Below are 26034 nucleotides of genomic sequence, written 5' to 3'. Positions count from 1 at the left end.
AACTGGGGGGAGGAGGGGGAAGTGTAGGAAGCGGGTTTCTGAGATATACCCTTTGGGTGGTTGAGGATGCATGGAGGGGACTGGAACCATGGCAGTGAGATGATATACGATGGAATGAATGTAAAACTAAAGTTCTCCCATGTAAACTATCATATAATTCACAATAAAACATTAAAAAAAAATTAGAGGCTGGGTCAAAGAAGAGATGGTGGAAATGGATAACTTTAGAGAGTAATTGGGGGAGGGCAGGTCATGGAGGGTCTTGTAAGCCACTGTAGTTGGTTTGAACCATAAGGTCAGTGGTTCAAACTCACCAGCTGCTCCTCGGAAACCCTACACAAGGTCACTGAGTTGGAACCGACTCGATGGCAATTAACAACAAGGCTACTGTAAAGACTCCAGCTTTGACTCTGAGTGAAATGAGGAGCTAGTATATTATCACAGAGCTGTCATACGACTAGACTTGCTTTACAACAGCTGCTCTATGCTACTGACTACTGGGAACCAAGTTACAAACAAGGATGCTACTGCAGTTACCTAGGTGAGAGATCATGTGCATAGCATGAAGGGGTTAAAAAGTAGAAGAAGTAGTTGTTGTTAAGCGCCATAGTCAGTTCCAACTCACAGTGACCCTGAATAAGGTTTCCAAGGAGCAGCTGGTGACCTTGAACTGCTGACCTTGTGGTTCAAATCAGACTTGTGGTCTGGTGCTTTATTTCACAGCGCCACACCAGGACTCCTTTAAAGGTAGAAGCAATAGCATTTCTGGAGTCCTGGTGTGATGTTGTGGGCTAATGCACTGGACTGCAAGGCAGGTCTGAATTGCAAGGTTGGCTGTTCAAGCTCATCAGCTGCTCTTTGGAAACTCTATACAAGGTCAATATGAGTTGGAACAACTTGATGGCACTTAACAACAACAACAACAACAATAATATTTGTTGATTATATGATTGCGGGGTATCAAAGAAAGAGGCAACAAGACTAGAAGGTGTTTTGGTTTGAACAACTAAAAGAATGGAGTTACCTGTAACAGATGCGAGAGGCTGTGGTAGAACCGATTTGGAATTTATGTGTGGGGTGGTGGCGAGGTGGGTGGGTAGAGGCAGGGAGATTAGGAGGCTTGGTTTGGGATATGGCGATTTATTATCCAAGTGAAGATGATGAGATGGCAGATGGATCTAGAGTCTGGCTCAAGACAAGGTCTGGGTCACATACGTGTATTTGAATTCTCAGCATACAGATGAATTTTAAAGCTATGGGGATGGATGACCCAGTCAGGGGGAGTGAAGGTAGGTGATAGAGAAAACACTGTCCAGAAATATAATGGCACTGGAATGGGCTAGAGACTGTGCATCACTAAAATGCTTTAGTACAATCAGAGAATCTAAAAGAGGAGAAGCATGGAAACCAGTAAGTAATAAGATGGTGTTGTTAAGTGCTGTCAAGTCAGTTCTGACTCACAGCGACACTACAGGGTTTCTGAGGAACACGTGGTAGGTATGAACTGCCCACCTTGCATTTAGCAGTGACTTCAAAGTAATAAAATAGTTGCATAAATTAATGCAACACAATTCTAACTTGAGGCAAAGAATGATCCAAACTCAAAGAAAAGCAATTCCTGAACTTAAGAAATTTAGAGGAGCAGCTAATTTACTTTTTCTTATTACACACACAGCATTATCTTAGTAATGACCTGTGTCTGGCAATTGTTAGCCTGTTGTAATAAAGACAGGTCCTAGGTGACTTTCAAATGGGACAGCCAGAAATTAGTTATCAAAATCTTTAACAACAATATTATGTTTCAAATAGTTTCTGGAACTTCTAATCTGATAAACATAACCAATCACTGGGTGGCGATAAAGGTTGAGCACTTCATTGCCAAACTGAAGCTTGGAGATTTGAGATCATGCAGAGGTGCCTCAAAAGAACAGTCTGGCGTTCTACTTCCAAAGGTCCCAGCCACTGGAGATCCTATGCGCGGTTCTTCTGATACACATGGGTCGCCTGAGTCATAGTCCACTTGACAGACAACAAGAGTTTTGAATACCCCCCATGCCCTAGCAGGTTAGCAGTAGAGCTGAAAGTTCTGCCTCAAATCATGTATTCACTAGCTCCTTAGCAATTATTAAGTCCATGTGTCTTAGTTTTATTCAGAACAGTAAACTTGTTGATTAAGAACAGAACGCATGGCTTCTTCTTACCTAAAGAAGCAATGGCAAACATTCGATAGAAATCCCACTCTTTAGCATATCTGATCAGGTCATCAGGATCGGTGTTCTGGCTTGAATCCTGAAGCTGCCACCACCTCAGGTAGGCCTCACAAAGCAAACAAAATATGCAGAGTTTTCCATGGATCTGATAAGCAAAAAGATGTTGCCATTCAATTGGAAAGAAAAGTTTACTTATGTTTGTGCCTGTAAATATGAAATAGAATTAAATATTTATAATTTTGAAGAATGTCCCATGTTGTAGTTTTCAAATTCACAACTGTAAAATCAAGTGCCTAATTGCATTCATTCTGTAAATCAGTGGTTCTTAATCAGCAATGTCCCTCAGAATCACAGTTCTAACAATACAAATGCCTAGGCTCCAGCCCCAATTCAGGCCCCAGTTCAGAATCTTTGGCATTAGGACCTAGACATGCATGTTTGGGAACAATGCCAACGGGATTCTAATGTACACTCTAATTAAGAACTACTGCTTTAAATAACAGTTCATTTATGTTTTTGAAGTCAATTTTATACACAGAATCAAGCACAGGATTTATGTGACTCATATATAGGTGAAAGGAGAAATAAGAATAGATTTAATCTGAAGACTTCATGGTCCTTCGCAAGAAGGTGGTCTGACCTAAATCGGGTTGGTTGGTTGGTTATGTGCCGTGGAGTCGGTTCCGACTCATAGTGACCCTGTACAGGGTCCCCGAGGCTGTAAATCTTTACGGGAGCAGAACGCCTCATCTTTCTCCCGTGGAACAGCTGGTAGTTTCGAACTGCTGACCTTGCAGTTCGTAGCCCAATTCATAACCACTACACTACCAGAGCTCCTAAATCGGGAAGAAGTAAAAAATGCCCCTGGAATGAGTATAAATCCAGAAACTGATGGTTCCAACTTATGATGAGGTTCCATTCCAATGACTGTCGCTATGTCGGGTCTGATGTTAACATACCTTTTATTTTTCTTAAGTTTTCTCTATTATTGCCATTTATTATAAATAGCTTTATACATCTGATCTTTATTTGTCGGCATCAGTATTATAAACAATAAAGTAGGTCTAGCATCTGTCGGGCACATGTGCAGTTCAGTTTTCGTATGTTGTTAAGAGTTGAACATTGCCCAACTTTCTATCCATTACCAACTCCCAACAGCAACACAGACGTCATTGATGATCACGCCAGAGGCTGCTATATGCCTGTTTTGATGAGTAAATCCTAACACTGAAAATGTGCAAGTGAATATCTGAGAATGGTAATGTTGTTGTTGTTAAGTGCGGTCAGTCGGTTCTGACCCCTAGTGACCCCAAGGAGCGGCTGGTGAGCTTGAACTGCCGACCTTGCAGTTCAAACGACTTTGTAGTCTGGCACATTAACCCACAGCTCCACACCAGGACTCTGAGAATGATATTGATAATCAGCAAATTACGAACTGCAACATTTTGTTCAGTGCATATTTTCAACAACACCACGTACAAAAGAAAAAAAAGGGATGGTCATAAACATAGTTCGCTATAACTTGAGTATGTTGTAAATCGGGGACAAACTATATTGAAAAAGAGCAATTATTAAGTTGTAAGTTATTGAGTCTGAACTTCTGGCTAAATTTAAAAAATACTAGGGGAAAAAGAATACCCGTTTTTTTCCCTAAATATTTCACCTGGGCACTAAACTTTCTGCCAGCATAAAGTGGGGGATGGAAGCAGTTGTATAAATCTGATACAGCCCCTGCCCGCCCTCCCCCCCAGGTCCCCCACGTGATTCTAAGGTGGAGCAACACTGGAGAATCAGAGCCCTTATCATTTTAACACTGCTCTAGTTATTTAAGGAGCTTTGGTAGCATAGTGGTCAGAACTGACTCCAAGGCACATCACCTGGTTATTTAAATGGGGAAGAGATACAGTAAGTTAGCCATGGTAGTCCAAATTTAGGGTTGGCAGATTTAACAAAAATACAAGACACTCACTTAAATCTGAATTTCACATAAAGAACAAATTAATTTTTTTCATATAAGCATATTCCATGCAATATTTAGGATATATTTACACTAAAAACTTATTTGCTGTTTATCTAATTTTCAAATTGAAATAAATGTTCTATTTTTTATTTGTTAAACCTACCCACATTATTAGGAACCCAGGTGGCATAGTGGGTTACAGGCTGGGCTACTAACCACAAGGTCAGCAGTTCAAGCCCACCAACCACTCCTTGGGAAAAAGATAAGGCTTTATGTTCCCATACAGATATACAGCCTGGGAAATCCCATACAGGGTCGCAACAGACTCGACAGCACACAACAACAAAAATAATTAAACTATATGCATTCAAACTTCAATACACTAAATGTATAATTTTTTTAAAATACGGCTTTACAAATGAGAACTTTTCTGATTAAACTCAATGTTGCTGTTTCTGTAGCACCTTCCCTTAATTGCAGAGTGTAAAATATAATAAATTGCATTTAAAAATATTTGTCATTTAATATTTGCTTACTTCTTTCAGGTACCATTCTTTCCTTACTTTGATATATTTAATTTTATTCTACTCAAAATAATTGGTGTCTGTTTCAAGAGGTACTCTACTTAAAGGTTAATACAAATGATACTTTGTCAGTTTCATGCCAGTCATCATATCCTTAAGTATTCACTAAACACTGAGTACCTTTTAAAAATCAACATCTGCTATTTCTAGAACCATCTAGATAGGCTGAGAAAAAAGGTATACTGTTAAGTTAGAATTTCTTTTTTAAAATAATACTCTAATTCTGCTCAAAATTATTATCCTCTTAAAATGGAAAAGCATTATCAAGTGAAATAAAAAACAGAAAAATGATTAAAACTTACATTTATTTTAGTATTGAAAAGAATATGCCTGTAGGCCTGGGCTTTGCATAAAATAGCATTAATTAAGATGATAACAGGATCATACTCGATATACTTGTCTACAGGTTTCTGGCAGGAGTTCTGAAATAATGCAAGATAATATTAGAACAAGCAAACTCAAACATTTTAAAATCTTAAAGGATTTGAAAACAGCAAAGTCTCTTTTGGACTTGTAAAGCACTATAGCCATATAATTAGCATTTATTTAAATACACATCCGTTCAGATACTATAGACTCATCTACATAAGTGGTTTTAAAATCACACATATAATCTTGAAGGCTGGAAATATGAATGCTTCCATCTCATGTTAAAGAAACTACAGAGAGAGTTTATTTTAAAAACTAATTTTAGGCAGGAAAGTTTTCCTAACAATTCGAATTTCAGTTTGTAGGGATTAAAATAAATAAATCTATAATGCATTTTTATCAATGAATTGTTTTCTCCTGACTAAATGGCACCCAACTTTGTGGTTCCTGAAACACAGTTTGGAGAAAAGTTTATACAAATGCACCCAGAGCTTCTGAAGATGAGCTCGCTACAAGTGGGTAAGGAATATTATACTTTAAGACCGTGCCAACAATCCTGGGATGGCAAATACTAAGGAAGCTGGTTTTCTTTCCACAAAAATTGAGAATACAGAGAAACAGGAGAATGCTGGGTTGGGTATAAGGAATTTGGTTGTACAGACTGGCTCTTGGTTATCAAAATAAAGGTCCCATGACTTGCAGCAGTTCCTGTTAAAAAGGCATTCCCCACACCCAAACCCCAAAACTAATTTAGAGCACAGTTCTGCAAAGGTTGTTGTTGTTGTCTTCGAGTCAGTTCCGACTCACAGCAACCCTGTATAGGGTTTCCTAGGAGTAGCAGCTGGTGGGTTTGAACTACCAACCAGTATAATGCTGATCCTACAGCGCCACAGCAGGTGCAGGCGAGTACAAACTCAACACCTATACAAAAACAAAGGAGCCCTGGTGGGGCAAATACTTGAGTTCAGCTGCTAACCAAAATAAAAAAAAGGTTGTGCATTGCACCCAACAGCTTTGATGACAAAGACCTGGCTATCTGCTTCCAGAGACTACAGTCAAGAAAACCCAGGGAGGCACTTAGATGTCACCTAGGGCCCCTATGACTTGAAATCAACTGGAGTGACACCTAACAACAACATACAAGAACAAGCTCATTACAAGTGTGGCATATGAAACAATAATAGTAGCAACAAGGCTACAACTCCCCAGAACAGAACTTGGAGGTTGCTACAATTCAAACCTAAAGCATTCTGAATACCCCTAGAACTAAAGGTCACAGGTGTGCAAACATACAGTCATGATCAAAGTGCTAAAAGAAGGAAGCGTATTGAAGAATATTAATCCTGTACTACATATGTAAAAAAAAAAAGAAAGAAAGAAAGATTTATTCCCAATGTTACAACACATAGTATGTTTTCTAGTCATAGCGTGACCTAGGAAGAGAGATACTCCATCACTTCAAAATAAAACGGACCCACGACTTGTCTGTCACTTTGCCATACTGTGGTGGCCTATATGCTAATGTGATGCTGGAAGCTATGCCACAAGTATTTTAAATGCCAACAGGGTCACCAATGGTGGACAAGTTTCAGATGAGTTTCCAGATGAGGACAGACTAGGAAGAAGGAGTGACGGACTAATTCTGAATGTTTAGCCACTGGAAAGCTTATGAATGGCAGTGCAACACTGTCAGATAGCACCTGAATACTGAATAATGAAAAACGAAGAAGAGCATCAGAATATTGTCAGATATAGTTCCGGAAGATGAATGCCTCAGGCTGGAAAGCACTCAGAAGATTACTGCGGAAGAGAAGCCTCCTCAAGGTAGTTTTGACTATTATGATGCGAACAGAACCTTCCTTTGCTGATGGGGCACAACTCAAAATGAAGAGACACAGCTATAAACATCCATTAATAATTGGAATATGGACTGTGTGAAGTATGAACCTAAGAAAATTGGAAATTGTCAAAAATGAAATGGAACACATAAACATTGATATCTAGGTATTAGCGAGCTGAAATGGACTGGTATTGGCCATTTTGAATCTGACAATCACATGGTTTGCTATGCTGGGAATGACAAATTGAAGAGGAATGTGTCGTATGCATCATCAAAAAGAACATATGAAGATGTCTTAAAGTACAACACTGTCTGTGATAGGATAATATCCGTTCATCTACAAGGAAGACCAGTTAATACAACTATTATTCAAATTTATGCACCAAACACTAAAGCCAGTGATGATGAAATAGAATAATTTTACCAATTTCTTCAGTTTGAAATTGATCAAACATGCAATCAAGATGTACTGATAATTACTGGTGATTGGAATGTAAAGACTGGAAACAAAGAGGAAGGATCAGTAGTTATAAAATATGGGCTTGGTGATAGAAATGATGCTGGAGATTGCATAATAGAATTCTGCAAGACCAATGACTTGTTGATTGCAAATACTTTTTTAAAATAACATAAAAGATGGACCCCACCAGATGAAATACACAGAAATCAAACTGACATCTGTGGAAAGACACAGTAAAAAAGCTCTATATCATCTGCCAAAACCAGGCCTGGAACAGATTATGGAATAGCTCATCAGTTGCTCATATGCAAATTCAAGCTGAAGCTGAAGGAAGTTAAAATATAACTCCTCGAAAGACAAAATACAACCTTGAATATATCCCACCTGAATTTTGAGATCATCTGATGAAAAGATTTGATGCATTAGACACTTAAGACCAAAGATCAGAAATGTTGTGGGATGACATCAAGAACATTTTACGGAAAAAAACAAAAGGTCATTAAGAAGAAAAGAAAGAAGGAAAAGACCAAAACGGATGTCAGAAGAGACACTGAAACTTGCTCTCTAGTGTAGAGATGCTAAAGCAAATAGAATAAACGAGGTAAAAGAACTGAACAGAAAAATTCAAAGGTCAGTTCAAGAAGACAAAGTCAAATATCATAATGAAATGTGCAAAGACCTGGAGTTAGAAAACCAAAAGGGAAGAACATGCGCAGCATTTCTCAAACTGAGGGAACTGAAGAAAGAAAGTCAAGCCCTGACTTACTATATAGAAGGATTCTATGGGCAAAACACTGAATGATGCAGAAGCATCAGAAGAATATGGAAGAAATATAGAGTCACTGTATCAAAAAGAAATGGCCCGTGTTCAACGATTTCAAGAGGTAGCATATGATCAAGAACCAGTGATACCGAAGGAGGAAGTTCAAAGTGCACTGAAAACACTGGCAAAGAATACGGCACCAGGAATTGATGAAATCGTTCAACAAACTGATGTGATGCAGGAGGCAATCACTCTATGCCACAAAATTTGGAAGACAACTACCTGGCCCACTAACAGAAAGGGGTCATATTTGTGCCCATTCCAAAGACAGGTGACCCAACGGAATGTGGATATCATTGGGCAATATCACTGATATCCCATGCAAGTAAAATTTTGATAAAGATAATTTTAAAAATGGCTGCAACCATACATTGACATAGACCTTCCAGAGGTTCAAGCCAGATTCAGAAGAGGATGTGGAACGAAGCATATCATTGCTGACATCAGATGGATCTTGGCTGAAAGCAGAGAATACCAAAAAGATGTTTACCTGTGCTTTACTGACTATGCAAAGGTTTTCAATTGTGTGAATCATAACAAGCTATGGACAACATTGCCAACTATGAGTATTCCGGAACACTTAATTGTGCTCATGAGGAAACTGCACAGGGACCAAGTAGCAGATGTCAGACAGAACAAGGGAACATCGAATGGTGTAAAATTAGGAAAAGTGTGTCAGGGTTGTATTCTTTCACCATACTTATTCAACCTGTATGCTGAGCAAATAATCTTAGCAGCTGGAATATATGAAGAAAAACATGACATATGATTGGATGACTCAATGAACAACCTACGATATGCAGGTGACGCAACCTTGCTTGCTGAAAGCAAACACAACTTAACACTTACCAATGAAGATCAAAGACCACAGCCTTCAGTATGAATTGCACCTCAGTGTAAAGAAAACAAAAACGCTCACCACTGGACCAATAAAAACACTATGATAAATGGAGAAAAGACTGAAGTTGTCAAAGACTTTATTTTGCTTGAATCCACTATCAACACACATGATGCAGCAGTCATGAAAGCAAATGACTATATCATTAGGCAAATCTGCTGCACAAGACCTCATTAAAGTGTTGAAGAAGAAAGATGTCAGTTTGAGGACTAAGGTGCACCTGATGCAAGCCATGGTATTTTCAGTACCCTCATATGCATGTGAAAGTTGGACAGTGAATAAGGAAGACTGTAGAACTGAGCCTTTGAGTTATGGTACTAGAGAAGAAGATTGAAAATATCACAGACTGCCAGAAGAACAAACAAATCTGTATCGGAAAAAGTACAGTCAGAATGATCCTTTGAAGCTGGTATGGCGAGACTTCGTCTCTCATACTTTTGATATTTTATCAGGAGGGGCCAATTTCCTGGAGGAAAACATCATGCTTGGTAAAGTGGAGGGTCAGTGAAAAAGAGGGGGACCTCCAAGATGGCTTGGCACAATGGCAGCCGCAATGGGCTCAAGTGTACCAGCTGAGAGGATGGCACAGGACCAGGCTATGTTCATAGGGTCACTATGCGTTGAAACCAACATGACAGTACCTAACAACAACAACTAAATGGATCAAAGCTTTTGAATAATGGTTTTGGTAAACAATATTGAAAGTACTATGGACTGCTAGAAGAAAAACCCCATCTGTCTTGGAGGAAGTACAGCCAGTATGTTCCTGAGATGTGAGGATAACAAGATTTATTTAATGTATTTTGGACACATTACTAGGAGGAACCAGTGCTTGGAAAAGAACATTATGCTTGAATGCCCCTTAGAGGCTAGGATGGTGAGACTTCGACTCTCATACTTAGGACATATTATCAGGAGGGGCCAGTCCCTGGAGAAAGACATCATGCTTGGTAATGTGGAGTGTCAGCTACAAAGTGGAAGACCCCCAATGAGATGGATGGCACAGTGGTAGCAGTCATGGGCTCAATTGTAACAACAATTGTGAGAACGGCTCAGGACCAGTGTTTGTTTCACTTTACTATATATAAGGAGTTATGAGTTGGAGGTTACACGATACCACAGTTACAACAATACAGTCTAATTATGAACTAAGTGCTATAGATGCACATGAACACAAGGTCTGTATACTTGTATAAGGTGAGACATAAACAGATGTAATAAATAAATTCCTCAATTTTACCAAGTACTGTAAAATATCAGTATGATCTGGTTTCTTGGTAATATTTCATTTCACCTTTTTTTTTTTTTTAAATGATTGAACTCTATAAAAGAGACATGAAGTAAATTTGCGTCTAAAGAATATACAATTAAAGGAAGTACACAGTAACATTTCTGAAGGCGTCTTATCCAAAAATTGCAGGAACACATGCCTGGAAGATATAGGTAATAAGGTGTGGAGTATGTAATGGTACATATTAAAATATTCCTCTCAGGACTTTATAAAAATAAATGAATTTTGCTAACAAACAGGACATTATGCTTGGTAAAGTAGAGGGTCAGCAAAAAGGGGAAGACCCTCAACAAGACAGACTGAAGCAGCGGCTGCAATAATGAGATAACAAAAGTTGTAAAGATAGTGTAGGGCCAGACAGTAGTTCATTCTTTGGTACACAGGGTGGCTATGAGTCAAAACAGTCTCGCTGGTACCTAACAACAACAACAACCAAACAGAGGCATAAAGAATTACTATTCTGAATATCTTTATCAGAGCAAAGACCAAGCCAGTGTCTAAACTGAAGCCACAGAATCAGAAATTCTATATTTATGATAGGAAGCTGTTTGAAAGAGCCTCTTGCTGTGCTACTGATATGGAGAACACTTGTTTTCTTTATACAGTCACGATTACATGATCTGAGATGCTACTTCATTTTTAATAAAACACAGACTAAGAAGTCAAGGGTCCTCACTATGTCCTTTCAAAGTTCTTTAAAATCTATCTTCAGACACCATCACAAGTCTGAGACTGCGGGTTGAGACCATTTTTAGAAGGAGATAAGGAGAAACAAGCACCTGCAGACAAAGTAGTTCAGTTATTCTATTTGCCCTCATTTATTTGACAAATACTTTTGGAGTGGCTATTACATTCAAAGCAGTAACTCTCTTTACATAGCTATTTCTATAGATCAGGCACTCCCAAAGTGCTAGATATCAACCTTGAAACTTAAGTCTCTATCTTACAGTCCTTGAGGGGAGGGGGCAAGAGATAAATAAACATGCTACTATAATATGGTCTGATAAGTGCTATGAAGGGACAATCACTAGGTCGCACAAGGCCAGTAGAAGAGGCAGTTTCTGGTGTTCTGTGATATACTTTCCCCATCTTGCCATCTAAGCATACTGACTATATTTTAAAAACACTGAGAAGTTATTAATGTCTGCTGGTTTCCTCTCCATCAGTTTAAATCTAATTTTTCCTTATTCAGTCTATTATTTACTCTTCCCTTAAGTGCTTCTTTACATGCTCTCCATTTTCTCTCCTTCTGCCTTTACTTTACCTTCAATGTCAGGAAGAAAACCACCAGAAAAGAAAAACCAAACAAATGTAGCACAACACCATCTTGTGAGATGTCTACTTTTAGTAACTGTGTTGTGTTCTGTTATGACTGTCCACAGAGGAGGAGTGTGAACGGGCTATGGAAATGTCATGTGATTACCAGATAGCATTACGGGAGTATTTGAGTCTAGAGGTCTTTCCCCCCAGTAATCTTGGAGTCCTGGTGTATGCCATTGGACAAGCACTCAACCTCAAGGTCGGTTTGAATCATAAGATCAGTGGTTTAAACTCACCAGCCACTCCTAGGAAACACTATACTGGTTTCCTATGAGTCGGAACCGATTCAATGGTACTTAACAACAACAATAACCATGTTAAGATGCACAGGGACAGACTAGGTTAGATTTAACTTGAGTGGAAATTTTGCCAAATGAGAGAACCCACTAAGAGAAGACCAGGAAATCGTGGGCGTCTGTGCCAGCGTTTATAGTGGTTGACCATGGAGTAGACACATATGCACTCAAATTCTATCAATTCCCTTGTAAAGTTTACTGTTGTTATTAAGTGCGTTGGTTCGATTCGTAGAACCTGTTATACGCTTTCCAAGAAGCAGCTGGTGAGTTTGAACTGCCAACTTTGCAATTCAAACCAACCTTGTGGTTGGGTGCTCACCCTACAGTGCCACACCAGGACTCCTTGTACTTTACTGGTGGTGATGATGGTAGTTATGTGCCGTGGAGTTGGTTCCGACTCCTAGCAACCCCTGTACAGGGTTTCCGAGGCTGTAAATCTTTAGAGGAGCAGAAAGCCTCATCTTTCTCCCGTGGAACCGCTGGTAGTTTCGAACTGCTTGCTGACCTTGAGGTTAGCAGCCAGAATCGTAATAATTTTCTAAGAAGAGTTACTACTATAACATCAAAAGATCAGAAATGGGACAAAAATTGATTATATACAGATTTTTTGCTAATGTCCCCAAAAGAACCTCCCATTTTGTGGACTGGCAAAACGTAAGATTAGAGGTCTGGTGTGGCTCTGTACGATAAGCACTTAACTGTCAACTGCAAGGTCAGCGGTTCAAACCCACCAGCCGCTCCTTGGGAACCTGATACGGGGTACCCATAGGTAGGAACCGGCCCGACAGCACTGATCAACAAAACATAAAACACAGCTTGAATGCATAACTTTTATTTCTTCTTTTCTGGTTTTTGTATCACCAGTGCCTTACAGAGCTCTGCTCACAACATATGTTTTATAGGTACAATGAGAGAAACTTTAAAAAACAAAAACAAAAAACGTATTCCAGGAGTATTGTGGGGAGTGAAGATGGGTAACATTTGTGTGGCAAAATACACTAGCAAAGAACGAAACAGCTTTGACAGGAGCCCAAATGTCACTTGAACCCGATCTGTAAAACGCTCTATTTCCCGCGCTTGCTCAGTGAGAACAACGCCGAGGCTGCGAGTTCGCGATCACTGTAGGAAAGCCTGCAAAGGCTCCACGGATCTCGGGCAAGGCTGTCAAGAATAGAACTGAAGACTGGAGATTTTTGTTGTCTTAAAAAGCGAATACAGATCCAATTGCCTCTCGCGGTACCCAAGTCCCGCCTGGCCATATTCTTCCCAAGGATACCCCAGACAACTCACGCAGATGGTTATCTTCAGCACACCGTGATTATAGTCTCGGTACAGCTCCTTCGCTTCCTCGTTGCATTCGATGCACCTGTACTGGTAGGAGGCCGAGGCGGCAGTAGGAGTCGCTGCCGCCCCCTCCGCGCTCCCTTTCCCTGGCCGCGGCCCGCTCCGCCCGCCGGTACCCATTTCCCTCAACTGCTCTAGAGACTTCCGACTCAGCGGCGTGGAAACGCAAGTGCGCGCGAGCGGAAGGCCTTCGCCGCGCGTTGCTTCCTGGGACGCGTAGTCCTACTACTGGAAAGGAGCGAGACTCTCACGGAGCTGTGCCTACAATTCCCAGAAGGCAACGCCGCCTCTCTGTTCCCGCCCCACCTTCCCACGGCTCACCTGCCCCACGACGGCTTGCAGGCGGGAGGCGGGAGTGCGGGAAGAGGGGCACATACACATGCGCCTTGAGGGAAGATGGCACCTGCCGGCTGCTGCTGCGGCTGGGGCTGGGGCGGCGCTGTGCCCGCCGCCGGCTCTGCCCAGCGCCTCCTGGTGCTGCTGCTGCTGTTGGGGGCCCTGCCTGCCGAGCTGCACCCGGGGGCTCTGGCCACCGAGTACTACTCTCCGCTGTCCCTACTCAAGCAGGAGCTGCAGCACCGGCAGCAGCAGGAGGCCCCTGCGGGCGGCGGCGGCGGCGGCTGCAACCCACAGTCCCGGGACTGGGGGGACCAATACTCGGCGGAGTGCGGCGGTGAGTGAGATCGGGCAGCCAGGGCCGGGCGTAGAGACCGGGGGCCGGCTGTGCTGGAGCGCGGTCTCCGGCGGGAGGCGACGAGCCGGGAGCCGAGCCGCGGGGGCTGTGCCGCAGCCGATTCCCGTCGCTCCCTCCACGCACGTCTCCACGGAGCCTCCTCTGGCTCTCTTTTCGGGAAAGGCGATGAATGGAAAAGACAGCGGACAGCGTGCTCCTGGAGCTCAGGTTCACCCTCCGGAGTCAGAGTCCGCCGCGGGCCCAGTGCCGTGGCAATGCGCCAGAGACTGGGCGGAACCGGGGTTTGGGCCCACAGGGTAGCTGCCTGGGCCATTTTCGGTCTGGAAACCGGGTTTCCTGACATTCTGGATTAATGTCTTGTTAAAACACACCCTCTAAGAACTGGATCTATGGAAGAAACAATGTAACAAAAGAGCAAGTCCATCTTACTTGCTGGTTGACAGCTCGCGTCCAGTTAAGATTGACCTGCAATCCCTCAGGTGTGTTGACCAAAGGAGGAAGAGAACCCTGCGGGCTGTCAGACCCCTAGTTATCGGAAGCCTGTGTGTATTAGAAACCTGTATATATCCGTCCTTAGGATATAGTGCATGGTTCCTCACAGTGTACCGAGACAAGATGCTACACAGGAGCAAAACATACCACATGTGTAAGTGTTTTGAAGTTGTGTAGTGGATCGTTCATCTTTAAAATAACCCTTCACTATCTTTTGGGCCTACCAATTCATTAGGAGTTGGTTGGTTGCTTTTATGGACAGACATCGATATTTATAATTTTGTACCTGTGGTGGCGCTATAGCAGCAGCACAGGACTGTGAACCACAGGGTCAGCAGTTCAAACACACCAGCTGCTCCTGGGAAACTCTATGCACAGGGTCGCTATGAGTCAAAACTGACTTGACAGTACTTAAAAACAACCTGGAGAAATTAGGTCGGCAATTCAAGCCCAACATTCGCTCCTTGGCATCTCATATAGGGTCGCTATGAGTCAGAGTTGACTTGACGGCACTCAACAACATCTAGAGAAATGACATGATGGAATTTCGCAAGACCAACGGTTTTTTGGAAAGAATTTTTAACGACTTAAAGGACAACCAAACTATAGCTTGGTTTGGGTGGAAAAAAACAATGGAAAAGCTCAAAATCTTCAGTCAGAATAAAGCTAGGAGTTGACTGTTGTTGTTAAGTGCCTTCGAGTTGATTTTGACCCTGAAGAGCAGCTGGTGAGCTTGAACTGCCTCCCTTGAGGTTCAAACTGATTTCGCAGCCCATGAATGCAGTGCATTAACCCACAGCACCACACCAGGACTCCAAAGGTTGACTGTAATTGAATTGCTCAATTGCTCATACACAAATTCAGTTTGAAGATAATAAAACAATTCCAGAGAACCGAAGTATGACTTTGAGTGTATCCCACCTGAATTTAGAAACCATCTCAAGAATATATTTTATGCATAGAATACTATTGATGAAAGACCAGATGAATTGTGGAATGACATCAAAGACATCTTACATGAAGAAAGAAAAAGGCCTTTAAAAAGGAAAAAAAAAGGAAGAGAGACCAAAATAATATCAGAGGAAACTCTGAAACTTGCTCTTGAAACACAGAGTAGCTAAAGTGAATGGGAGAAATGATGAAATAAGGAGCCAAACAGAAGACTTAAAAAGGTATCTCAAGAAAGCCAAGTGAACTTTTACAATGAAATGTGCAAAACCCTGGAGTTAGAAAACCAAAATAGGAGAACACAATCAGCATTTCTCATGCTGAAAGAACTGCAGAAAAATTCAAGTCTTCACCTGAAATTTTGAAGGATTCTCTAGGCAAGATATTAAACAATTACGAAAGCATCAAAAGAAGGTGGAAGGTACCAAGTCACTGTACTAATAAGAATTAGTTGATATTCAACCATGTCAGCAAGTACCATATGATCAAGAGTCAATGGCACTGAAGGAAAAGTATAACCTGCACTGAAGGCATTGCTGAAAAACCAGAATCTAGTAATTAATGGAATACCAGTTGAGATGTTTCAACATATAGATGCAATGCTGAAAGTGCTTACTGTATGCCAAGAAATTTGGAAGACAGCTATGTGGCCAACTGACTGGAAGAGACACATCTATGTGTCCATTTCAAAGAAGGTGATGCTATGTATGGGATGTGGAAATTATCAAGTAATATTATCTACCAAAAGTAAAATTTTGCTGAAGATAATTTAGAAATGGTTGCAGCTGTGTATCGCTAGGGAGCTTCCAGGAATTCAAGCCAGCTTCAGAAGTATCTTGACTGAAAGCCAAGCGTATCAGAAAGATGTTAACCTGTGTTCTATTGAGTATGCAAAGGTATTAAACTTTGTGGATCAAAACAAATTATGGATGGCATTCCAGAACATTCATTGTGCTCGTGAGGAACCCTTACACAGACCAAGAGGCAGTCATTAGAACAGAATAAGGGATAATGAATGGTTTAAAGTCAGGAAAGATATGTGTCAGGGTTGTGGCCTTTCATCATACTGATTCAATCTGTATGCTGAGCAAATAATCCAAGAAGTTGGATGGAGAAAGATTCATTAACCACCTGTGATAACGCAGATGACACAACCTTGCTTGCTGAAAGTACAGACTTGAAGCACGTACTAATTTAGGTCAAAGACAGTAGTCTTCAGTGTGGATTGCACCTCTACACAAGACAAAAATCCTCACAACATCATGATAAACAGAAAATATTGAACTTGTCAAGCGTTTCAGTTTACTTCAAACCACAATCAACACCCATAGAAGTGGCAGTCAAGAAATTAAACAACATTGCATTGGGCAGATCTGCTGAGAAAATTCTTTAAAGTGTTCAAAAGCAAAGATGTCACTTTGAGATCTAAGGTACACCTGACCCAACTATGGTAATTTCTATTGCCTCAAGCATGTGAAAGCTGGACAATGAAGAGGGAAGAAGAATTGATGTATTTGAGTGATGTTGGCATAGAGTATTGAATATACCTTGGACTTCCAAAAGAATGGAAAAAAAAAATCTGCCTTGGAAGAAGTACACTAGAATGTTCCTTAGAAGCAAGGATAGTGAGATTTTGCCTCATGGCAGAAGGGCATCATACTTGGTAAAGTTGAGGGTCAGTGAAATAAAGGAAGACCCTCAGTGAGTTGAATTGCCCTAGTAGCTGTAACAGTGGGCTTCAACAGCAAAGCCTGTGAGAGCCAGGCAGTGCTTGGTCTGTTGTACACCAGATTGCCATGAGTTGGAAATGACTCGATGCCACCTAACAACAACAACAACAACACACCTAGAGAGACAACTTGAGATGAGATGTCAAGATTTGTTGTTATTGTTATGTGCCATGGGTCTGTTCCGACTCATAGCGACCCTGTACAGGGCTTCTAAGGCTGTAAATCTTTATGGGAGCAGAAAGCCTCATCTTTCTCCCACAGAACAGCTGGTAGTTTCGAACTGCTGACCCTGAGGTTAGCAGCCTGATTCGTAACCACTACGCTACCAGAGCTCCTTGATGTCAAGAACGAGCTTTGTAACTTCTTTACATTGTAGTAGACCTTATCTTGCTGCTGTTAAGTGACATCGAGTGAGTTCTGAAGTGGCCAGCATTGAGTAATGGGAAAAGAATGGTGATCTGTTTCCCTTTCTCTTGACTCTGAGCAAATTAGTAACCTATCTTTGCATAAATTGCTTCCTCTAAATTGAAGACATTGTTACCTAACGTAGGCAATCACTGTACTGTAGTGGCTTGAATGGTGCTGTAATGCTGGAAGCTGTGCCACTGGAGGAGTTCTGGTGTGGTGTGTGGGATAATGCATTGGGCCACAAGGCATTTTGAAGCCTCAAGGGTGGCAGTTCAAACTCACCAGCCGACTCCTTGGGAACCCTATACAGGGTCACTATGAGTCGGAACCAACTCAATGGCACTTAATAACAGCGTGCCAGTGGTATTTCAAAATAACTTTAGGGTCACCCGTGGTAAGCAGGTTTCAGCAGAGCTTCCAGACTTAAGACAGACTAGGAAAAGATTTGTTCATCTTCTGACCATTAACTAAGGACATCCCTCTGGATCACCACAGAATACTTTCTAATATAATGCTGGGAAGGCACTCAGAAAGCACAGTGCTTATGATAATGGACTTGAACACACCTGTGATCCTTAGGGTGGCATAGGACCAGGGCCATTTAGTTCTGTTGTGTATAAAGGTGCCATGACTCAGAGCTGACTTGATGGCACCCAACAACAACAAGGTTGGATTAAATAGCCAAGGACAATGGTAAATCAAAAGTTGCTACTAGGGTCCCAATTCATGCATGTGTTTATTCCTACCAAAACATGTATAAACATGTCTCTGTGATGAATGAATGACTGCAGACAAGTTCTCTCAGTAATTCACTAGTCTTAGTCTGAATAGGAGTCCTGGTGTGGCGCTGTGGGTTCATGTGCTAGACTGCAAGGTCGGTAGTTCATGTTCACTAGTTATTCCTTGGAAACCCTATACAGGTTCACTATGAGTTGGTTTCAGCACTTAACAACAATAGCAGTCTGGATAGAGTGCTTTTTTGAAAAAAATATGCTTTTTTTTTAAAAAAGATACTTTTTGTGCCATGGAAATAACTATTTTGAGGCCATTGCTGATCTCAAATTTTTAATAAGACTCAAATGGACATTTTACCAAATCATTGAAGAATTGCAGTAAACTTACAGGAATGCTTCTTCAAAAACAACAGTTTTTAGATGGATCAAGTGTTTTAAGGAAGATCTGGAAAACCTCAAAGATGAGTTCATATCAGAATTTGGCTCAGAAGGTTCTGATGATTATTTTGGGGACTTCAAAGGGGTAATCTTGATAGATTTTCTCATAGGACACAGGATGATCATGGCGGTTTATTAGGAAGAAGTTGTAAGAAAATTGGAAGTTACATCGGAGAGAAAAAGACCGTACGAGTTAGACCAAGGAATTTTTTTCCTTACTGAGAATGCACTTGCTACAGTCTCCACGGGTAGTAAGGGTTGTCCTCTGGTTACTTTGCTGGGAAACGTATGGCATCCAACCTACAACCCTAATTTTCCCCTTCAGACTGTTTGTTGCAAAAACTCAACGTTTAAAAGGAACATGATTTGAGTGGCACTGTAGGATAATGCAGGACCCCAAGGTTGCTTTGAGCCACAAGGTCGATGGTTCAGACTCACCAGCTGTTCCTCAGAAACCCTAAACTGGTTGCTGAGTTGAAACCGCCTCAACGGCATTTAATAACAACAACAAAGATGCCAAAACTGCTGTTTCCGGAATTCTTCAAGGGAGGATTTTTATTGTTGGTAGGTCGATTTGAGTCGATTCTGACTTATAGCAACCCTCTGCACAACAGAATGAAACACTGCCTTGTCCTGTGCCATTCTCACAATTGTTGCTACAGGTGAGCCAGCCGATTGCTGCTGGAACTGTGTCAAAGGAAGGATTAGAGAGTTGGAAACACTGCTTACAAGTGGGTAGACCTAGATGGAGGATATGTTAAGAAACAGTAGCCGCGCATTTTTATATTTTTTTAGTTAAATTTGCTATGATTTCATAGTAATACTTTTTGACTTACCCTAATAGATAGAGTACTTGCTGTATATCACTCGTATTCATAATAGTGACTACCTTGCTGAGTTGTTACTTTGCTCTTCTCAAATGAGGAAAGAGAGACAATGAGACTGTCACTTTCCTTAGGTCATAGAGTCATGAACAGACTTCAAGCAAAGCCTTTGCTCTTAGCCCCCAAGTTTTAGTATAGTATTTACTAGCATACAAGGGGCTTCACAGATTCATGGAAAAATTTCACTTTTAATTCTATGTTTCCATGAACCTTTTGAAGCCCCCTTGCATGGTACATATTGAGTAAAAATGCCTTTCTCTTTTCTATTTGTTGTTGTTAAGTACCATTGAGTCGGTTCCGGCTCATTTCCACGGCTGTAAATAGTTAAAGAAGCAGAAAGCCTCATCTTTCTCTCACTTTGTTGTTGTTGTTAAGTTCTGTCGAGTCAGTTCTGACCCATAGTGACCCTGTACATGGTTTCCTAGGAGCAGATGGTAGTTTTCAACTGCTGACTTTATGGTTCGCAGTCCAGTGCTTATCCTGTAGCATTACAGCAGGACTGCCCTTAACCATACTTGTGGGCCAACTCTGGTTTGTTTATATTTTTCCACTAGATAACGACAGACAACATGTTTTATAAACTAGACAACTGAAAGAACCCTCTCTTCTCCATGTACAGAGACCACTATCTGGTATTCTCGACTACAGAGATTGAATAAAATATTCTAAGGCTTTCTGTTTTCTTTTCCTCTGCCCCAAGTATTAGTTATTTTTTTTTTTTTTTTTTTATTTTTGGTAGGAATTTGAAATGTACTATTGCAAATGTGCAGCATGTATCTCTCAGTAGGTGTGTGTGTTTTTGTTTCTTTTCTTTTTTTAATTAGCTAGACCCATTTGTCTGCCAATGCTATACAGCCAGCTGCTTATGCTGTTTGTGGCTCCGGCTATTTCCCTTTGCTTTGCTGGCTGCAGGGTGACAAAGGACAGCCTTTGTGATAGAGTTCCTGAAATAACTTTGTTTCTCCTTCCCCACCCTGCACAACTACATAGGAACTGCTGTTGTTAAGTATCCTAGAGTCATTTCTGATTCAGGGTGACCGTTTCCTAGGAGCGGCTGATAAATTGGAACCTTTGACTTTATGGTTCGCAGTCCTGTGTTTATCCTGCAGCACCACACCAGGACTCCAGCAAGCTAGACTCTGAAAACTGCCCTCATCCATTTCTGTCTTAGGAAGAACAGATTGAGCTGTACAGCTAAGCATAACCTGGCCTCAGAGGCAGCGTAGGTTCCGTGTTCTGAACCCCGGTACAATCTAGATAAGCGCCAGGATCCTCAGTGCACAAGTTCTTCAGAATCCAGTGGACCTGACCTCACCTACCACTCCTGAATCAAGCTGTCCTCATCTTGAGCACCCAGTCACAGCCCTTCCCTGTGGAACCAGCCCCTGTACTGAGGTGAGCTCAGCAGCACGAGCCTTCCTGGAGCCTTCTGATGCAAACGCTGTTACGAGCTGTAGCGTCCATTCCCACTCAGCGACCTGGTAGAGGCTTTCTGATGAGTGGCTGGTGGGTTTGAACTGCCGACCTTGTGGTTAGCAATCCACTGCTTATCCTACGGCACCACACCAAGACTGCTGGGTCTAAAGCTGAGCATCTGATGAGCTATATTTATATTTCCATCAGACAGAACCCTCCAGTGATTGTAGGGCCACAGTTAACTGCTGGTGGGAGCCGCATCAGTGTAAATAGGGCAAAGGCAGGCCAGACAGTCCATGATACTTTCAATATTCTTCATTAACACCATAATTCAAATGCATGATTCTTCCACTGACTTCCTTATTCATTGTCCAACTCTTAATGCATATGAGGTCATTGAAGATACCAAGACTTGGATCAGGCACACCTTAGTCCTCAAAGTGATCTCTTTGCTCTTTAACACTTTAAAGACTTTAAAGTACATAATGGAGTATGTTGATTTCTTGACTGTTGCTTTCATGAGTGTTGATTGTGGTAGCCGTAGAGTCAGTTCCAACTCATAGTGACCCTGCATAGGGTTTCTGAGGCTGTAAATCTTTATAGGAACAGAAAGCTTCATATTTCTCCTTTGGAATGACTGATATTTTCAAACTACTGACTTTGTGGTTAGCAGCCCGATTCGTAACTACGCTACCAGAGCTTCTTGTTCTGACTTACAGAGATCCTGTATAGAGTTTCTGAGGAGCAGTTGGTGGGTTTGAAGTACCAACCTTGCAATTAGTGGTCTAGTGCCTAGCCTACAGCACCACACCAAGACCTTAGGGATTCTTAGTTGAGTGCCGTGGAGCTGGCATATAGGGTTTCCAAGGTGCGGCTGGTGAGCTTGAACCCTGACCTTGTGGCTCAAACTGACTTTGCAGTCCAGCACATTAACCCACAGTGCCACACCAGGAGTCCTGGGACTCTTATCTGGCATAGGTAATTAAGGCATAGGTAAGATGTAACTTGCTCATTGGTTTTAAGAATATAGGTTCTCTCCTCTGTTGTTTTTACTAAAGCTGCACTATTGGTGTTAAGTGCCATCAAGTCAGTTCCAACTCATAGTGACCCTGTATAGGATTTCCAAGGAGTGGCCTAGTGGATTTGAACTGCCAACCTTGCAATTCTAGCTGACCTTACAGTCCAGTGCTTATCCTACAGTGTGAACACCAGGACTCCAAAGTTGCACTGCATATCATTAAAATATGACATTTGTCTTGTAGGAAGTATATCTTGTATTTCTTCGAGTCCTAGTGTGGCTCTGTAGAATAAGCACTGGACTGATAACCACAAAGTCAGCAGTTCAAACCCACCAGCTGCTCTTGGCACACAACAGCTGACTCAACGGCCCACAACAACAACAACATATGGTCTTTACAGTTTAAAAGATATTTTTATGGTTCAGATGTGCATTTCTATCAATTGTTACAAAAATGTGTTTTTCTCATTTGAAAGGCAATAAAGATAGCAAATTTATTTTATTTTACTGCCTTCTCTAGATTTTTTTTCTACTCCTAAATAATGTCGTTGTATTCTTAATATCTTTATGTTACGTCTTGTCTTGTTGGTTCTGACTCAGTAGTTGTAGTAATTTGTAGCTCCTGGTGTGGTGCCATAGGATCAGCACTGGACTACAAACCACAAGGTCGGCAGTTCAAACCCACCAGCAGCTCCTCAGAAACCCTATACAGGGTTGCTATGAGTTGGAACAAACTCAAAGGTGCTTAATCACAACAACAACAGCATTTACTAGAAAAAGGTTAGTAAGACTTACAAATGGTCAGAATATATGGTATCTTAACCAAGAAATCTTAATCTGTAAAGGAGGATGCTTTCTGTTGTTGCTGTGATTTAGAAACAGGGAACCAGTTGTTGTTGTTATGTGCCGTGGAGTCGGTTTCGACTCATAGTGACCCTGTGCAGGGTTTCCGAGGCTGTAAATCTTTACGGGAGCAGAATGCCTCATCTTTCTCCCGTGAAACCGCTGGTAGTTTCGAACTGCTGACCTTGGAGTTCACAGCCCGATTCGTAACCACTACGCTACCAGAGCTCCTACCAGAGCTGCGGGAGAAAGATGAGGCTTTCTACTCCCGTAAAGATTTACACCCTTGGAAACCCTGTACAGGGTCGCTATGGGTCGGAACCAACTCGATGGCACTTAACAAAAACAACAACATGTTTGTAGGCATGGTAACCTCAGGGAACCAGTAGAGGGAGTCTTTTCTAATGAGAGCTGTCTCTGTTTTTGTTCTGTCTATGGCTCTGTAGGATCAGTGCTGGATTGCTAACCACTAGGTTGGTGGTTCAAACCCATAAGCTGCTCCTCGGAAATCCAATACAGGGTCTCTATGAGATGGAACCAACTATATGGCACTGAACAACAACAGCAACAATTAGGAAGTTAAAAGCCAGTTATGTGCTTAGTCATAACAACTGTGATAATTCTTAAGGTTTTGTATTTGCTTTATCCTTTTTTTAACCTTTGTTCTGATTCTTTGGTTTTATCATCATATATTGTTTTGAGACAGAGCTCTTCCATTCTTTTTATTAAGACGCATGTTAGTGACTGAGTTGATTGAAGAGCCTGGCTCTGTAGAGGTGGACAGATTGTAGATTGTTTTCTGGCTGCTGTGACGAGTTGGATGTTCACCTCCTTTGCTAACTGAATAGCACATTTCAGAAAGCCCTCTGGTTTTAAGCTTTCTGTACCATGAACCCTATGGAGAAGATTGTTAGTGGTTGTCATTCAGTCAGCTCTGACCTATGACAACCTTATGTATAACAGAACAAAATGTTCCCTGTCTAGTGCCATCTTCATGATGGTTGCTATGTTTAAGCCCATTGTTTTGGTTATTGGAAATGATGGCCTTTGGTATATGCTCATTAGCTTTATTATTATTATTATTATTTCAACTTTTTGTTGTGAACTGAGTGAAAGTTTATATAGTGGAACATCAGTTTTACATTCAACAAATCATATGCTTTGCTTAGTTACATGGTACAATCTGCTCTATGTACCAAACGTTAACAGCATTTACCTCTGTTGTTCAGAACCGCTGACCCATAGCAATCCTGTACAGGGTTTCTCAGGAGCGGCTGGTGAGCTTGAACCGACAACCCTGCGGTTCAAACAACTTTGCATTTCAGCGTATTAACCCTCAGCGCCACACCAGGACCCCATTGCATTCCTTACTGTGTCTCCTGCTACCTTCATCTTTCCCCTGCTAACTTTTCTCTTGTATAGTGCCTGCCTGGTCACCCTGTGTTAACTTGTGTCTGTCTTCTAGCCCATGAATAATTCCCCCACCCCAACCATCAAAGACAAATGTTTCTTTTATCAAGAAAACTAGAAAACTTTTTTTTTTTTTTTAGATTTTTACAATTGTCCTTTTCTGATTGACTAATTTCACTCATCATAATGTCCTCCAGGTTCAGCTAGGTTGTGAGGTGTTTCACAGATTCATCATTATTTTTCAGTGTTTTGTAGTATTCCATTATGTAGGTGTAAAGTTTAACCATTCTATTGCTGGGCATTTAGGCTGTCTCCATCTTTTTGATATGTTACTTATAGACAGCTTTTTTTTTAAGGTTATATTGCCTTTTTTTAATTAATGTTTTATTATGAATTATATGATAGTTTACATGAGAGAACTTTAGTTTTACATTCCTTCCATCATACATCATCTCATTGCCATGGTTCCAATCCCCTCCATGCATCCTCAACCACCCAAAGGGTATATCTCAGAAACCCGCTTCCTACACTTCCCCCTCCACCCCCCAGTTTTCAGCCCACAGTCCCTTTCCCTCTCTGGATCCAAAGTCCCCAGCCGCTTCATCACTCCACGTCATCCTCTCTGTCTCCATCTCAGGCATCTCTCTTTCTCTGCATAGGGTCCCGCTCTCGGCCCTTCTCCGTTGATGGTCCCAGAGACTTCCGCTCCTAGCCTATAGAATTAATCACTCCCTTCCTTGTTCCAAAACGTCTATCTTTGCATTTCCAACCCTCATAATCCGTCCTGATAAGCGTTATTCACTACAGACTCACGAGTTACCCATCTGTATTTCCTTTCATCAGCTCCACCCAGACAGATTGAATGGTGCCCACTGGAGATTCTGCCCTCCTCCATGCTCCCTAGCACTAGGTTCCCTCTTGAAAGCTTGTAAGCCAGTCACTTCTTGCCTTTGTAGTACCCCCCTCACCATTTGAGTATCCAATGTCCAAGTTGCTCATCTCTGTCCACTCTGTGTGTGGAGGGGGTGGGACTGATTCTTGCTGTAGGGATTTGTTCCTTCTTTTGAGTTGCTGCTCCATAGATATAGGTCAAGTTCATCAGATTGTATCAGCTCACTTTTTTTTCCCTCTCTTCTTTCTTCTCCTGGTTGAGCTCCGATCATCCGGTCCAGGTCACGTGGGTATCATCTGCAAGTGTGGGCGCTCCTGTGCACATGCCCTCTCTTCCCGTCAGCCGGTAGTTCCACTCGCCTCTCGAGTCCTCCGTGGCCATGCCACTGACTCTGGGCCCAAGAGTCCCCAGGTCTCCTCACACTGCTTGCCAACCAGGTGCCCAACTGGGTCCACAGAAGTCCACTGAACATTGTAGGGCTTAGCTTGCCGTTTCATTGCTGCTTTTACCCTATTTCCCCCCGTTGGTGATGTGGGTGGTCACCAATCAGAGCGTGCATTTCCATTGAGTCTTAGTCTTGGAAGGGGGTTTGCGTTGAGAGGACCTGGACACTTGCCTTGATGTTTTCTAGGGAAGTGATTTGTTTGTTCTTATAGTAACAACCCATCTGCCTCCATTTTTCCTGCAGGTCTTTCTTTCAAGAGGTATCTTTTATTCTTCTAGCCGCTCCAG

The 26034-nt window shown here is 41.7% G+C and overlaps 2 protein-coding genes across 3 annotated transcripts in view; one reads left to right on the top strand and one right to left on the bottom strand.

Moving 5' to 3' along the window:
• The window catches only part of ARV1 (ARV1 homolog (S. cerevisiae)), a 19684-nt gene extending 6144 nt beyond the window's left edge, over positions 1 to 13540 (bottom strand). The window contains 3 exon segments of the mRNA XM_006874161.1: positions 2202 to 2355; positions 5057 to 5176; positions 13342 to 13540. Coding sequence (XP_006874223.1) covers positions 2202 to 2355; positions 5057 to 5176; positions 13342 to 13515 — 448 coding nt within the window. The 5' untranslated portion in view covers positions 13516 to 13540.
• Positions 13541 to 13771: 231 nt separating this feature from the next.
• TTC13 (tetratricopeptide repeat domain 13) overlaps positions 13772 to 26034 on the top strand; it is a 141983-nt gene continuing 129720 nt past the window's right edge. For both annotated transcript variants that reach the window (XM_006874160.1, XM_006874159.1), the window contains exon 1: positions 13772 to 14068. In XM_006874160.1, the coding sequence (XP_006874222.1) occupies positions 13792 to 14068 (277 nt within the window). In that variant the 5' untranslated portion in view covers positions 13772 to 13791. The remainder of the gene's footprint in view (positions 14069 to 26034) is intronic.

Source organism: Chrysochloris asiatica, unplaced genomic scaffold, assembly GCF_000296735.1.
Source record: "Chrysochloris asiatica unplaced genomic scaffold, ChrAsi1.0 scaffold00265, whole genome shotgun sequence".
Taxonomy (NCBI): domain Eukaryota; kingdom Metazoa; phylum Chordata; class Mammalia; order Afrosoricida; family Chrysochloridae; genus Chrysochloris; species Chrysochloris asiatica.
Note: the sequence above shows the minus strand (reverse complement) of the source record. Positions and strands in the feature narration are given on the sequence as shown.